General features: G+C 34.0%; 1 protein-coding gene and 1 non-coding gene across 2 annotated transcripts; both read left to right on the forward strand.

The window, feature by feature from the left end:
• The first annotated feature begins 732 nt into the window (after positions 1-732).
• Positions 733-805, forward strand: TRNAV-UAC (transfer RNA valine (anticodon UAC)). The gene has a single exon. It is a non-coding gene; the product is annotated as a tRNA-Val (tRNA).
• An 8,629-nt stretch (positions 806-9,434) lies between these two features.
• Positions 9,435-13,537, forward strand: LOC107462117 (uncharacterized). The gene is made up of 3 exons (XM_016080683.1): positions 9,435-9,816; positions 9,873-10,897; positions 11,192-13,537. The coding sequence occupies exons 1-3, from the start codon at positions 9,435-9,437 to the stop codon at positions 13,535-13,537; spliced, it is 3,753 nt and encodes a 1,250-aa protein (XP_015936169.1).
• The last annotated feature ends 1,531 nt before the right edge of the window (positions 13,538-15,068 follow it).

Raw genomic sequence — 15,068 nt, forward strand, 5'->3', positions numbered from 1 at the left:
TTATTATTTGCCTAGCCTTATTATTTGTCATTGACACAATACAATTAAAGAGAGATCGTTGAAATATAGACTCAAAAAAATAGAATACAAAAAATGAGGTGGAAAACGGTAACATTCTGTCGTTGGAAGGAGAAGAAACAGTGGATGGCTTATGGGTTTGAATAGAAGCTTGGAAAGGAAAGGGCGACAATAAAAGTGGCAAGCATGAGATCTGACGAAGAAGAGAGAAACAGAAATAGATAATGAGAAAAAAGTTGAAGAGGAAAGAAATAGAAGTGGTGGAATTGAAGAAGAAAGAAGAGCCGAAGAGAAAAATAAAAATAAAAATAGAAATAATTGATGTAATATTATTTTTTTTAATTTTTAACTTTAAATTCAAAATTTGAAATTTGAAATGTGGGGCACTGATAATGTTACATTATGTACATGAATAGTGTTTTGTAGGCTTGTAGCATTATGCACATATGAATGGTGATATATCCATGAGAGAAAATATGACAAGAAGGATATAAATATATGAATTTATGAATATGATTATATGGATATAATATTTGAAGAAAGTGTTAGAAGAGTTATGGAGAAGGACGGTCAGAATTCCATTATCTGCATAACCTTCTTTTCAAGGATAGTTATAGGATTTTAATTAAAATTATTGGTTTTTAAATTTTGAGGTGCTTATATTGTTGAAAAGTTTATGTCTATGATCCTTAACAGAAAGATATCAAAATATGAGTTGCTGTGGTGTAGTGGTTATCACGTTAGTCTTACACACTAAAGGTCCCCAGTTCGATCCTGGGCAGCAACACTGTTTTCTTTTGTTTTAAATCTTTACTTTCCCAATTTGCTGTCCAACGGACGCTTATACTAAACCGGGAAGATTATTGAATTCACATGGCATATGTAACTTTTCTTTTCAGATTCTAAAGTTTTTAAGGAACACAATAAAATGATGACAGATGTTATAATTATGCTTATTCCCGTTGTTTAAATTCAAATGACAGGAATACTGTGTAGACAGGCACAAAGAATTTTCTGCTTTTGATTCGAAACCATTCCTTCACTCGTACTACAAATACAGCTGGAATATACCAACTTGACAACCTTTCCTTTACTCGTTATTATTTTCTTATGTAACTTACATATATAGAAAAGTTAGTAAAAATAATAGACATCTAATCTAACCTAAGTAGTGAAATGCTGAAACCACTTACAGAGTAGTTAGTGGTCCCTCCCTGCAACGGAATAATAAGCCAGCTACCCTCACTTCGCTTTTCCATTGTTCTGTTCCTACCACACCAATTTCTTACTAGCTAATTAGTATTAATAAATCATTTATAGTATAATTAATTAATTAATTACACTATTAAGCTGGACTGCTGTTTATTATGATAGTAGTTTTCAATCAAGAAAGATGCTTGTGCAGTTGTGCTAAATTCCAGCGAACGTGGCTCATTTAAGTAACACCACGTGTCAGTGCTGAGTTGGATCCCACGAGGTTTCCTTGTTTTAAAAGAGTTTTTTGTTGTTGCAGTTCTACCATATCTATATCCCACTCCTTTTCTAGCACCTTCTGGCTCTGGTTCTGGTTCTAGTTCTAGCTAGCACCATACATATATCTATTTATTTATCTATCTCTTCAACTGATTTGTGAGAAGAATTATGGGTGAGTTTGAAGAGCAGGTGAAGGAGAGAGCCAAGGAGCTGAAGCATCTGTTTCAAAAGGGAGTCAAGTTTGTGGGAGATTCATGCAAGAAAGGCTGGAACAAAGTCAAGCGTATCAAACGCTGATTCAGTCTCATCTCATGTGAATCCCAAAAGTAGTCTTACATTATTATTTGATTTGGTTTGGTTTGTTTTGTTTTGTTTCCATCCCCTGTTGGAGGATATAATTTTGGGCTATCTGATTTGTTTCTTTTCCTCTCATATTTGTTGTTATATATAAATAGATAGATACCTTTCTTTTTGTATTATTTCTGTATGTAGAACTTGTTTCAAAGATCTTGCTGTTTCTGTTTGTTTAGTTTAATTCTGTATACACTCAAATCTCCACATTCCAACTTTATTGAGCATCATATTATGCAATTTTAGCCTTTACCCACATTAAGGTAGTAGATAGTCTTCTAACTCATGCAAAGTGATTACCTTCAGAAATTGATCCGTTTTAATTTGTCAATCATAGAAATAATAATAAAGAATAAGAAGAAGAAATAGATGAATTTGCTACCTGTGTCCAAAAGTGTTGTTAGATCATATATCCTAATTCCTGGATATATTGCTCATTATTGTTGCTAGTCGAACACTCTGCATTCTTGATGACAAGGGATGCTGACGATATATCATTACAAAAAATGCTATGTTAACAGCCAATAAATTTGTCCAATAATTTTGGGTGACTAACTGATATGATAAAATTAATGTGGATTAATTGCATATATATATATATATTTCTTCTGATCCAGATCTTGCATATATATTGCAATGATATGGATGATCGACAATTGTGATAGTGATGGGTGGTTTGGGAAGGATGAGAGTGCTTGAAATTTTAAAGCTGGTTAGGATAGGTAAGAGCGCATAGTTCAATACCCCAGTTCAGTAGTAATCCAACTTCAAATAAATGGTTGATTTTATATAATATCTATAACCGTGACCAACAAATATCATTTTTTTTTGGTATATTTTAAAATTTATATACATAAATTAATAAAATTTATAATTTAATATTTATACAAATAAAAAAATTACCAGAATTACTACAAACTCTTGATCGCTAAAGTTTCTGTTTATATAATTGATCTTAAATTTTACAATGAAGGAAGAATTTATATATTTTTATGCTAAAAAATAGACACATCATGTTATGCATCTTATTATAGGTATACTAAAAATTAGTCATCAACCAAACATAGCATATAAAAAATTTTTTTTCCACGTGTCAGCATTTGGTGACCAAAAATTATAGGTATCATAGTCAGCATAGCCATCAAAATTTGTGGACACCATAAATAACACAGCGGTATCTTGTCATTACTAGAAAACTAGTTATTACAGACGGATATTTTTGACGGATTTTATTCCACGAAAATACATATGAAATTTTAAAAGGATTTTTTGTCGGAAAAAAAATGAATTAGTATAAATTATAAACAAAAAAAATTCGTGGATAATTCTATCAGAAAAATTAACTTTTTTTTTGTAAAAAATGATTATAGTAATTAAATAGACAAAAATACTGCATTTATTAAATTATTAATTAAAATTTTTCGTCGAAAATATTGAGTTAACCCTAACTCAGATCCTATCCTCTGGATCCATTCACACTCCACACAAGTGAATAGCTTCTTCCTCTCTCCGTCCATACTTTCTCCATCACAGGAGCTTCTTTCACCGCCGCCGCTCTTTCCATTGCTTCGTCCATGATCTCATCACTGACCTCAGCAACGGTCATTCGCTGGTCATCCTCATCCACCGTTTCAGGTATAGTTTTGCATGGCTTTCAATTTTTGATGTATTCTCATTTGAAATTATGGTTTCTGTGCTGTTCAGGTATAGCTTCAGGAATCGAAAACATTACACACTAAATAAACCAACAAACCCTAGCAACAACATTATCAATCTTACTCTCACAACCATAAAAAAATGAAAGTAAAATCAAGCTCTGCTGCTGACACCGGTTTTATGGTGGTATTTTTCAAAGCAGCATAACGTGTTTTCTATCTTCTGTGTCAGCTGAGCTTCATCACTCTGATATTAAGTTTTCTATCTTCTGCTATTGGTTCTTTTTGTTCTTGATTATTTTCATGCCTTAGCTTTAAGAAGTGTTTGATGTTGTGGTTGTAGTTCGGAGTAAAAAATTTCATTTATTGCATGGTGGATATGGTATCATCAAAATTGAACCTTTTCTTGTTGCATGTCACAGTAAACGACTAGGTTGTGGTTTGGTCAATAATAGTTTCAAATTTTGGTTGGTTTTGACATTGAAGTTTTAATCTTTCCCCTATTTCTTGATTTTGATTTCTGCCTCCAAAAGAGAAGAAAAGGTGAGTTTTTCTTCCATTTTTTTCATTTTGCTTCTGAGTTTCTAACTCAATTTTGTTTCAATAGAATTTAATTTCCTGAATCATATGACAATAAAATTTGCTTTTTGAGCATATATATTACTTATTTAAAAATTCATAAACTGGTTTTGTAGAATTGAAGTTATGTGTGGAACTCAGCAGTTAGAATCTTAGTCTATCTATTCCACAACTATGCTTGAATTTAAACAAAAAATAAAAATTTCTGGTGTCAGTTTATCTTTGAAGTTCTATCTAATACCTTTTTATGCCTTCATTTAAGGAATAGTATAGTAGGGTCTATTATGTGCGCTTACTTAAACGGTTTAACGGTTCAACATCCACCTTATTAGAGAAGATTTTATTTCATAGTAGCATGCATAAGGCATATAGTTGCCCAATGCCCATTGCATCTTAAATTAATGTTGAACGTGAACAAATTGCATCGGACAGTGTTGGCAGCAACATTTAGCAGAATTGGAATCAAATCGCTATCCTCTTCTCTGATTTATTATCATTACTTGAGACTAGAGACATCAAAGACATGTGATACTATTACTAATTCACTAAGTCAAAGATAAAGGAAGTACATGAAAATTGTGAACAAATTGCAGATTAATCATATTGTACATACATAATATTATTGAACAAATTGCTTCTAATCTCCATTTAACTAATTGTAGTACCCTTTTATGCCTTCATTTATTTTTTGATTAATGGAATCTTATCTGCATAACCTCCAAATCTCTGATGTCTTCTTTCAGATAAAGAAGTTATATGAAAACAAAGTGGGTGAAGATGATTCATTTGTTGATTGATGATACATTTTGTGCATGTGTTGATTGTTGTGGTTGGTAGATGTATGTATTGTAGATGTTGAGCAGTGACAAGTTTTTGATAAAAATACTGTATTAAATAGCATTATTTTAAATTACCACATATAACACAAACAAAAATAATCCACACTCTGTCAAAACATTCTCTAAGGTAAAATACTTCCATTCCTTCAACCTCTTTCTTTTTTGTAATCTCTAAGGTCCACTATTGATTGAGAGTCTCTAAGGTAAAATACTTGTTATAGGAGACTCAAAGGTAGCCGAGACATCGCTAAGAAGCTAGACAGGACTTTTGTCAATCATGCTTTGTATTTCCTTTTTAGGATACTTACGCGAAAGTTCTTAATAGGCTACATTCAGATCATTATCCTCTCCTTATTTGGACTAGAAGCTTTCAAGTGGCTAAGCGATCAATGACCTCGGACGACTCACCCAGACTTTCTTATTATTGTTAATGGTGCTTGAAAATTAAAAAAGACTTTTCATTTGCGTGTCTTCTAATTTTATAGGAACCATGACTATGTTAGCAGGCCCAAATTACATGTCATCAAAGGGCGGTGCCCCTCCTCCTCTAAAATTTTAATTTCATTTGAGAATTATTATTTGGCAGAAACTCACCTGCAGTCGACTGCAGGTAAAGTTGCTTCTAGATGGCTAACACGTGTTACTATATGGTTTTAAAAAAATCAGTTTATTTTATATAAATGATTTATTTTAAAAATTCGGTTTGAATTGGATCAAGCAGTTACTTTTATTCCTTTCTTCTTCGTTTCGCACGTAAAATTCGTTCTCTTTTAATCTTTTTTCAGAACTAATATGAAACTTTCAATTAGGTATGTTCTTTTTATTTATATTTCTTAATCAAATTTATTATTTCAAATGTATTTCTTAATTTATGTTTTTATTCATTCACAGTATGTTTTTATTCATTCCTCTGTGAATGATGAAAATTATTTAATAAATACGTACATATTTATGTCATCACACTATTTTGATGTTCAGGATCATAAATGCCAAGATAATTCATGGCAATTTCATGTGATGGAAGACAAAAATGTAATTATGGTATAACGTAGACTAGTTGATAGCATGAGCATTGTTGAAATTTTGACATGATCTCTTTCATATTTATTATATGTCTCTTTAGTTGGTGATGTTATAGTTTATTGTGATGATATGAAGGTAGTTTAATTGTATGAGTTAGGTTCTTTTTATTTGGTTGAATTTTTTCTATGATTATCCTATTCTTGATGACAATGTCAAAATAAATATTTTCATTAGTTAGTTCTTTTTTTCTCTATTTTTGAATCAATTTTATTTTGAAAAAAATTATTAAAAAATTTTGTTGTAGACAAAATTAATAATATTTTGTTTAATTATTTAAGGAGACCAAATTAATATTTTGATTAGATACTTTTGTTTTATTGAAAATAAATTCTAATTTCATTAAAAAATAAATTCTAGTTGATAAGTAAAAACACAAAAACGTGCATGACAGTGAAATTATAATTTCTAGACAAGTAAATTATAGTCTTATTATCTTAAAAAATTAATTTATTTATAGAATAATATTGAAAAATCAACAATAATTTGCATGAAAATAGTTTATTAGTAAAATAAAAGTTAATTGATTGATTACCATAAAATTTAATTTAACGATAAATTTGCAATTGAACATTTTTACAGCTTAATTTAAAATATGTTTACAGCTTAATTTAAAAGCAACTGAAAATGTAAGTTATGGGAAACAAAACAAAACTAATCAAGAAAATAAAAATAGAGACACAAAAAAAGACCGATGATATCATTTATGCCATTCCTATAAAAAAAACCGTGAATTTTGTTTCTTTTTCAGAATACTAAATTTTACTTTTTCAAACAATTTGTATACATATATTTGACAAAAATTAAATAAAAAAAAAGTTTCAGATAAATTTAAAGAAAAATTGGTCAATATGAATGAAGAAAAAGAACATATCAAATTCATCTGTTAGGAATTTACGAATAACACGCAGAAAAAATTTAAATTATTTTAAAAGTAGTTATTTGATCTATTTAAATCGGTTTTTTTAAATAAATCATTTGTATAAAATAAATCGATTTTTTAAAACCATACAACAACACGTGTCAACGATCCAGAAGCAACTTCACCTGCAGTCGACTGCAGGTGAATTTCCACCTTATTATTTTTATAGTTTTGGCACTCTAGTTTTTTCTATTTTGGTCAAGTTCCCTCTATTCATAATCGATTAATGAATATTTATATTTTTTATTTTTATAAACACTATTAAAATATTATTTAAAATAAAAAATTAAACTATTTTATAATTATTTAAAAATTATTTTAAGCATAAATTTTTATTAGAATTAAGTACATCTTTTAAATTAACCATTATTATGTAAGTTTTCTCCTGATCTTTAGACATTTTTCATATTGAGGATCTATGAAATCAGATCAACACAAAAAAAAAGTAGTTTGAAGAATGCATTATGTTTTTTTTTCAAACGAACGGAATGTTTTTATTATTTGTAGGTACGAATAATAAATAGGTCAAGTTAGATCAAATTTACTTTTAGGGGAATTATGGGAGGTGATTAGGCGAATACCACAAAAGTAAAATACAAACAAAAAAAGTGACGCCCTCTTCTGCTAGGGTTTTATCTTGTGCGGCGCTCATCTCACTCTTCCAGAGAGGGGAATGCAAGGTGGTTTTGTGAGGGGTGGGGCCTCTCGGTCCCATGAACCAAAGGACGAGGTGGAAGAGAGATCTGTGAAAAAAGGGAGAAAGACCAACGCAAACAATGCTTTCTCTGGCGGACGAGCTCTGTTCCCACGCTCAGAGGAGTGGATGGAGGAAGGGGCAGAGAATAATGTGGTACAGAGGGAGGCCCACGTCGAAAAGGTCCCTGTAATGGCAGAACAAAACCAGATGGCACAGGAGGAAAGAGCACGCTCTTTTGCAGACATGGTGAAAAGCGGAAAAAACTGGAAAGGGCGAAGTGAAGGTCATGGAAGTAGACACAAACCACGAGGAAACAGAGGAAGATGAAGAAAGAGTGGTGGGAATCTCTAATAGTGAAGCTTATGGGCCGAAGGATCTCTCTGATGGTGATGAGGAGAAGGTTGGAGACAATGTGGGAAAAACATGGCAGTCTGGAGGTGATAGACCTAGGAAACGACTATTTTCTTGTGCGCTTCTTTAATTCAGAAGATCTTGATTATGCGATTATGCAAGGTCCTTGGAAAATATTTGATCACTATTTAGCTGTTCGCTTATGGAAACCAGAGTTTGATCCAGCCTTAGCTACCATTGATACTATTGCGGCATGGGTTAGGCTGCCGGGAGTTGCTATTGAATACTACCATCAGTCAATTTTGAAAAAAATTGGCAACATCATTGGTTGAACCATCAAGGTTGATAGCAATACGGCTGACATTGCTAGGGGTAAATATGCAAGAATTTGTGTGGAATTAGATTTGACCAAGCCACTGGTCTCTCATTACATGATCAATGGAGTGAAACTTGTAGTAGAATACGAGGGTTTGCATCAAGTCTGCTTTTCTTGTGGAAGAGTGGGACACGACATCGGTACATGCCCAGAGAAGAATCAAGCTACAAAAGAAAACGGAGGCAATACCATCAGCAATGGAGGAAACAAAGGAGGAGAGAAAGAGGTTGAAGAAAGGGGTAGCAGTGAAATTACAGAAAAGGATAAGGGTAAAAAGGTCATCGATGCCTCAGAGGAATCATACGGTCCCTAGATGATTGTGCAAAAGCCAGTACGTGGCAAAAAAAACCTTGAAAATAGGAGAACATGGAAATAATCACGGAGGTAGTGGTAAGATGAAGGAAGGCATGAAAACAGGGAATCTGTCTAGATTTCATGTGTTACAAAATGAGGAAACAAATGATAAGGAGGACCAAAATAATGGGATGCAAAAGGAAAAGGAGGATGAGGTACAGATTATCGAAAACAATGATGCGGGTAAACAAAAGGAGAAAAATCAGGCAATTAAAGCAAAATGTAGGGAGCCAACAATAAGAAATGCCAGCTCAGTAAATCTAGTTAAAACAAATCAGAGTCATCAAAGCAACAAAGAATATATGGACCTTGACATTACTATTTCAGAGCCCAAAGAGATATCAAAAGCCCAATCACCAGCTTCTCCATGCAACAATGGGGCCAAACAACTAAAGAAATCGATGCCAACAAATAATCACAAAAATTTGTCTACACACTACCAGGACAACTGGGCCATTCCCAATTTTGACTCACAGGATCCCATATCACAAGAAGTACCTTCCTCACTTGGACCAACGGAGTTTGTTGTTCCCCCTAACCCAAAATCTCCTGATCAGGAGGGAAGTAGGGAAGGAGGATGTATGTTAAAGGATAAAAGCCATGCTAAGACCAATAGAGAAGAGAGTACTCCACAAATAGTGGAGGAGATGATTATTTCCTGATGGGCCTTTGGCCGAAAGTTGATCTTTTTTGTAATTGGTTGGGTATCTTGTGCTTATATCTTTTTGTTTAGTTACTTATGAATATTTTTTCTTGGAATACAAGGGGTATTGCGAACAGAGACACGGTTCGCACACTCAAAGAACTAAAGAGGCTGTATAAGCCAGATGTGATTATCCTTTTGGAGCCAAGATGCAGTGGAACAAACGCAGAAGAGGTGATTCAATCAATTGGAAGCCAATTCTCATGCGTGGAAGAAGCGGTGGGTTTCAGTGGTGGTGTGTGGGTGTTGTGGGATGATGCCTCTTTGATGATTTCTATTATTAAAAAACAAGCACAATTCATTCACATGAGAGTCAAAATAACGAACAATCCTAGCTGGTACATCACAGCGGTCTATGCTTCCCCACAAGAGCGGCTTCGTAGACAACTCTGGGAGGATATTCGAGACATTGCTACAGGTATGACAGATCCTTGGGTTTTAGTTGGGGATTTTAATGAAATTGAAACTTATCAGAAAGAAAAGGGGGAAGTATCGGAAACATGAATGCTTGCAGGAAGTTCCAGAGATGGATGTGTGACTGTAATCTGATTGACTTAGGATATGTGGGTTCAAAATTCACATGGAAGGGGGCAGAGAGAGAAGGAATGGAAAGGATTTTGAAAAGGCTTGACAGGGCGGTTGCAAACAAAGAATGGAAAATGATGTTCCCGGATGCTAGAGTTGAAACACTTCCGAGATGTAGCTCAGATCTTTACCCCCTGTTGATAAAAACGATACCAGCTAGAATGGACATAGGAGAAAAACCTTTTAGATACGAAATTATGTGGGAGACTCATTCAGAATACAAGGAGGTAATCAATGACACTTGGAAACTAGGAGAAGGTTTGCCTCAAAAACTTAATCTGCTCACCAATGGTTTGAAGACATGGAACAAAGAGGTGTTTAGGGATGTGTTCAGAAGAAAGGAGAGAGCTCTTAGAAGACTGAATGGGATACAGAAATCTCCAGATTATGGCAGCAATCAATTTCTATACCGGCTGGAGAAAGAACTCACAGAGGAATTAGAGGGAATATTGAAGCAGGAGGAACTCCTATGGCTACAAAAATCAAGACAACTATGGATTACAGAGGGTGATCGTAATACAAGATTTTACCACACAAAAACTTTGATAAGAAGAAGGAAGAACCGTATAGTTAAATTGCGAAATAGTGATGGAGAATGGTGTGAAGATATAGAATGTCTCAAAGGATTAGCAATAAAGCATTTCGATGACCTTTACACTGAAGATCAACAACAAAGTTTTCAACTAAACACTGTACTCACATACCCGCCTATGGAGAGCGAACACTTGGCTATTATGGAAGCGAAGCTCAAGCATGATGAGATAAAGGAAGCGCTGTTTGGAATCGGTTCCCTCAAGGCCCCAGGTGAGGATGGATATCCTACTCACTTCTTCAAAGAGAATTGGAGCCTGGTGCAGGAAGCGTTTTGCTCATATATCAGGTATTTATGGCTGAATCCGGAAGCTATTGCGGAGGTTAACCAAACTCTAATTGCCCTTATACCTAAAATTTCTCAGCCTGAATTTATTACACAATTTCGCCCAATAGCTCTATGTAAGGTGGTATATAAATGCATTGCAAAGATCTTAGTTGCGAGAATTAAACCCACTTTAGCCACAAGGATTGCCCCTAACCAATCAAGTTTCGTGCCAAAAAGAACTATACATGATAATATTATTATAGCCAAAGAGATGGTTCATGACATGAAGAAGATGAAGGGGAGAAAAATTTTATGGCTATAAGAGAAAGCGTATGATCGTATAAGGTAGGATTTCATTCGGAGGAGTCTTGAAGAATTCGGAATTCCACACCACCTAAGGCGCATTGTAATGTCTTGTGTTGAATCTGTTTCTTATAAACTCTTGTGGAATGGGTGCAAATTGGAGAAATTCCTTCCAACTCGAGGCATAAGACAAGGAGATCCAATCTCTCCTTATCTTTTTGTCATTGCAATGGATAAACTATCACAGCTCATAGAGGAAAAGGTCAACGAAGGAAGATGGAAACCAATGACGGCTAGGAGGCAAGGACCAGCCATTTCACACTTGCTTTTTGCAGATGACCTTTTGCTCTTTGTGGAGGCTTCTACAAATCAAACGAATGTGGTAAAAGGGGTTCTTGAGGAGTTCAAGCTTGCCTCAGGTTTTCAGGTGAATATTTCAAAAACATCTATCTTCTTCTCCAAAAATGTGACAGGACAGACTAAAGAAGAAATAAAAAACCAAAGCGGTTTTATAGAAGCAGACTGCTTGGGAAGATACCTCGGAGCGATGCTGACAAATGCCCGAAAAGGTAAAGAGAAATTTAAGAATTTAATTGATAAAGTAGCAGGAAAGTTGAAGGGTTGGAAAAGTAGTTGTTTATCTTTTGCGGGGCGGGTAACCTTAGCCAAATCCGTTATAAGCCCTTCTATGAACTTTGATATGATGCACATGAAGATTCCAAAAGGAATATGTTATGAAATTGAAAAAATGCAAAGAAAATTTGTTTGGAGAGGTGACATGGAGAACAGAAAGTTTCATGCTGTTAATTGGAACACTCTTTGCCAACCAAAATATTTAGGAGGATTGGGATTCAAAAAGCTGGAGACTATGAATGTTGCTTTTTTGTTGAAAATTTTGTGGAAAATTCATACTGATAAAGAGGCATTTTTATGGGTGCAAACACTGGTGAACAAATATGGAAGGGATAAAATCCTTCTACATGATATGAAGGTCTGTGTTACAGATTCTCCGTTATGGAAGGAGTTAACTAAACTCCAGGGGCTGTTCTACCAAAACATTTCTCGCTCTATAGGGGATGGTAAGGAAGCAAATATGTGGAGAGACAGATGGGTAAAGAATGAACCTCCGCTTTTGCTTAATAGCAAAAAACTTATTGATAACACAAACATTAATATGACAGTTAGTGAGGCGGTCATACATGGGCAATGGAATTTTGAATTCCTACAACAATTTCTGCATGAGAAAACTTTATGCAAGATCAGAGCTTTACCACCAGCTGAACCAGAACTTGGTAGTGATGGGTTGAGATGGAACCCTGCAAGTGACGGTAACTTTTCCATCTCAAGTACATATCGAATACTTGAAAATCATGGAGAGGAAACCGACCAAATCTGGAGGATTATTTGGAAGTGGCGAGGACCCGAAAGGATCAAATGCTTTATATGGCTAGTCGTCCGTGAAAGAATCATGACTTCACACAGAAGAGCACGGATTTTTGGGATGAACTCAAGCTGCCATAGATGTACTGGTGTAGAGGAGAACACAATTCATATGCTGCGAGACTGTCCAGTGGCATCTAGAGTTTGGGTAAAACTAATCCATCATGAGCATATACATGACTTTTTTAGAGCTCCCTTTAATGCTTGGATCCGATGGAATCTTGCCATGGATCTTGGAACCACAAAACAAGGAAACTGGAATACACAATTTCTAGTAACTTGTTGGTGGTTATGGAAGTGGAGGAATCAAGAAATATTCAACCCCCCATTCCAAAGACCAATGCAACCTCTGCCTTTTATCCTAAAACAGGTGAAACTAATCCAGGAAGCTTTCAAGAAGGAGGGTCAGAGGAAAAACAAAATTGAAACAAATATATGTTGGGAATGCCCACCGGAAGATTGGATGAAAGTCAATACAGATGGGGCTGCAAAGGGAAATCCTGGAATGGCTGGATGCGGAGGTTTAATTCGTAATTATCAAGGTAGATGGATTGCAGGTTTTGTTGCAAATATTGGTTATTGCACAGCTTACTATGCAGAGTTATGGGGGGTCTACTATGGACTCAAAACAGCATGGGAATTGGGAATGAGAAAAATCATTCTAGAAGTGGATTCCAAAGCGGTGGTGGACGTGATAAAAGGAGCAACAAATTTCAATAAACACCCAGAAGCAATAGTGAGGAAAATAGTGAAAATCCTCCAGAGGAAATGGCAAACTAAACTGGTACATAGTTACAGAGAAGGAAATAGAGGAGCGGACTGCATGGCAAATGAAAGCTTATTTACTGAACCAGGATATCATTTTATTGATCAACCTAGTACCAAACTTAGGAGCATCTTAGCTGATAATTGTAGAGGGGCTACCTTACCCCGATTAATTTCTGTTTTGTAATTCCTTTTTTTGGGTGTTATGCCCCGTTTTGTTTACCAAAGAAAAAATTTACTTTTAGGGGAGTTTTATGCTGTGGATGGTATTAAATATCCACACCTGTGGATATTGTGGGAGACCTTTTTCATTGAACACGTTTCTGTTGCCTATATTCACAAGAGAAGTTGATGAGACATCATGTTAGGGAGCAGCAGATATTTGCAGATGTACTGCTAAGAAAATTAATAAGTATGATTAGGTGCTAATTATTTTTGGGAAGTTGGGGCTATTGGGCAGGTTCTATTTATTTTTGTGTATGTGATCATGACTGGATTTTGAACTTGGGTCACCATTTTTTGTGCCACTGTCTAGAAAGAAATTTTATTGTGGATAAAAAGAAGTAAAATGTCGCATTAAAAAGAAATTGAAACCCATTGAGAACATTTTACTTCTTAATGTGATACAACAAAGTCGGAATTTATTTCAACCTCCAATGTCCTAATTTTATCCTCTAAGATTATATATATACTAGACCTACCTAGGGGAAAAAAAATCTTCGCAGAAACAAGATTTTCTCTATTTATAATCATCAATAACTTTCTTTTCAATTTTGAATAAATAATAAGTATACTTTTTTTAGAGTGAACGTATATAATTATTTTTGTGTAAAATTGATATTTATATATTATTAAATAATTTAATAAATTTAACTAAATTATTATATAATAATTTTTAATTATTAATTTTACTTAAAAATAATTGTATATGAGCCATCAACTTCTTTTGACTATGATCATCGCTTCGTTATTATTATAAAATGAAATGAGAATCACAGTGTATATTACGATACTATTATACTATGATCATCGCTTTGTTAAAATATATTATTCTATAATTCTTTGTATACAATACTTATGTAAACTTTCTTTTTCGTTCTTTATAATGAAAATGAATTATATACAATGAAGACTCTCTTTAGTACTTAGTTTCCTAAACTTCCCTTAAAACACAAATCAACTAGAGGATTTTTTTAACTTTAACTTGTAGTGTATAATTTATAACTTCTTGAAGACGATTAATTAATATATAAAGGAGCTTAAGATACATAATAAATGATAATGTACATGGTACTTATATTTCCAACTTATACAATTTGTTAATTTTCTAACTTATCATGAATGTGAATGATATAGGCATGAACATTTTATTTCTTAATGGTTTCAATTCCTTTTTAATGTTACATTTTTTTTTTTGGTAAAGTAATGTTACATTTTACTTCTTTTTATCTACAACAAAATTTCTTTCCAAAAAAAAAAAAAAAAAAAAATAGAAGCTGCTCAATAGCCCCAACTTCTCTTGTAAACATTTGTCAAGTGGAGCTGGGACTAGAACTCGAGTGCAGCACTGTATGAGGCAGATAGTTAAACCATCTGTGCTGGGCCTCTGCTGCAACAGAAACGTGTTTAATGAAGAAGATCTCCACATAATATCCTATGGTGTGGATATTTAATACCATCATAGTATCATACCATAGAACTTTATCTTATCATCAGAT

This window comes from Arachis duranensis, chromosome 8, assembly GCF_000817695.3.
Source record: "Arachis duranensis cultivar V14167 chromosome 8, aradu.V14167.gnm2.J7QH, whole genome shotgun sequence".
Classification (NCBI taxonomy): domain Eukaryota; kingdom Viridiplantae; phylum Streptophyta; class Magnoliopsida; order Fabales; family Fabaceae; genus Arachis; species Arachis duranensis.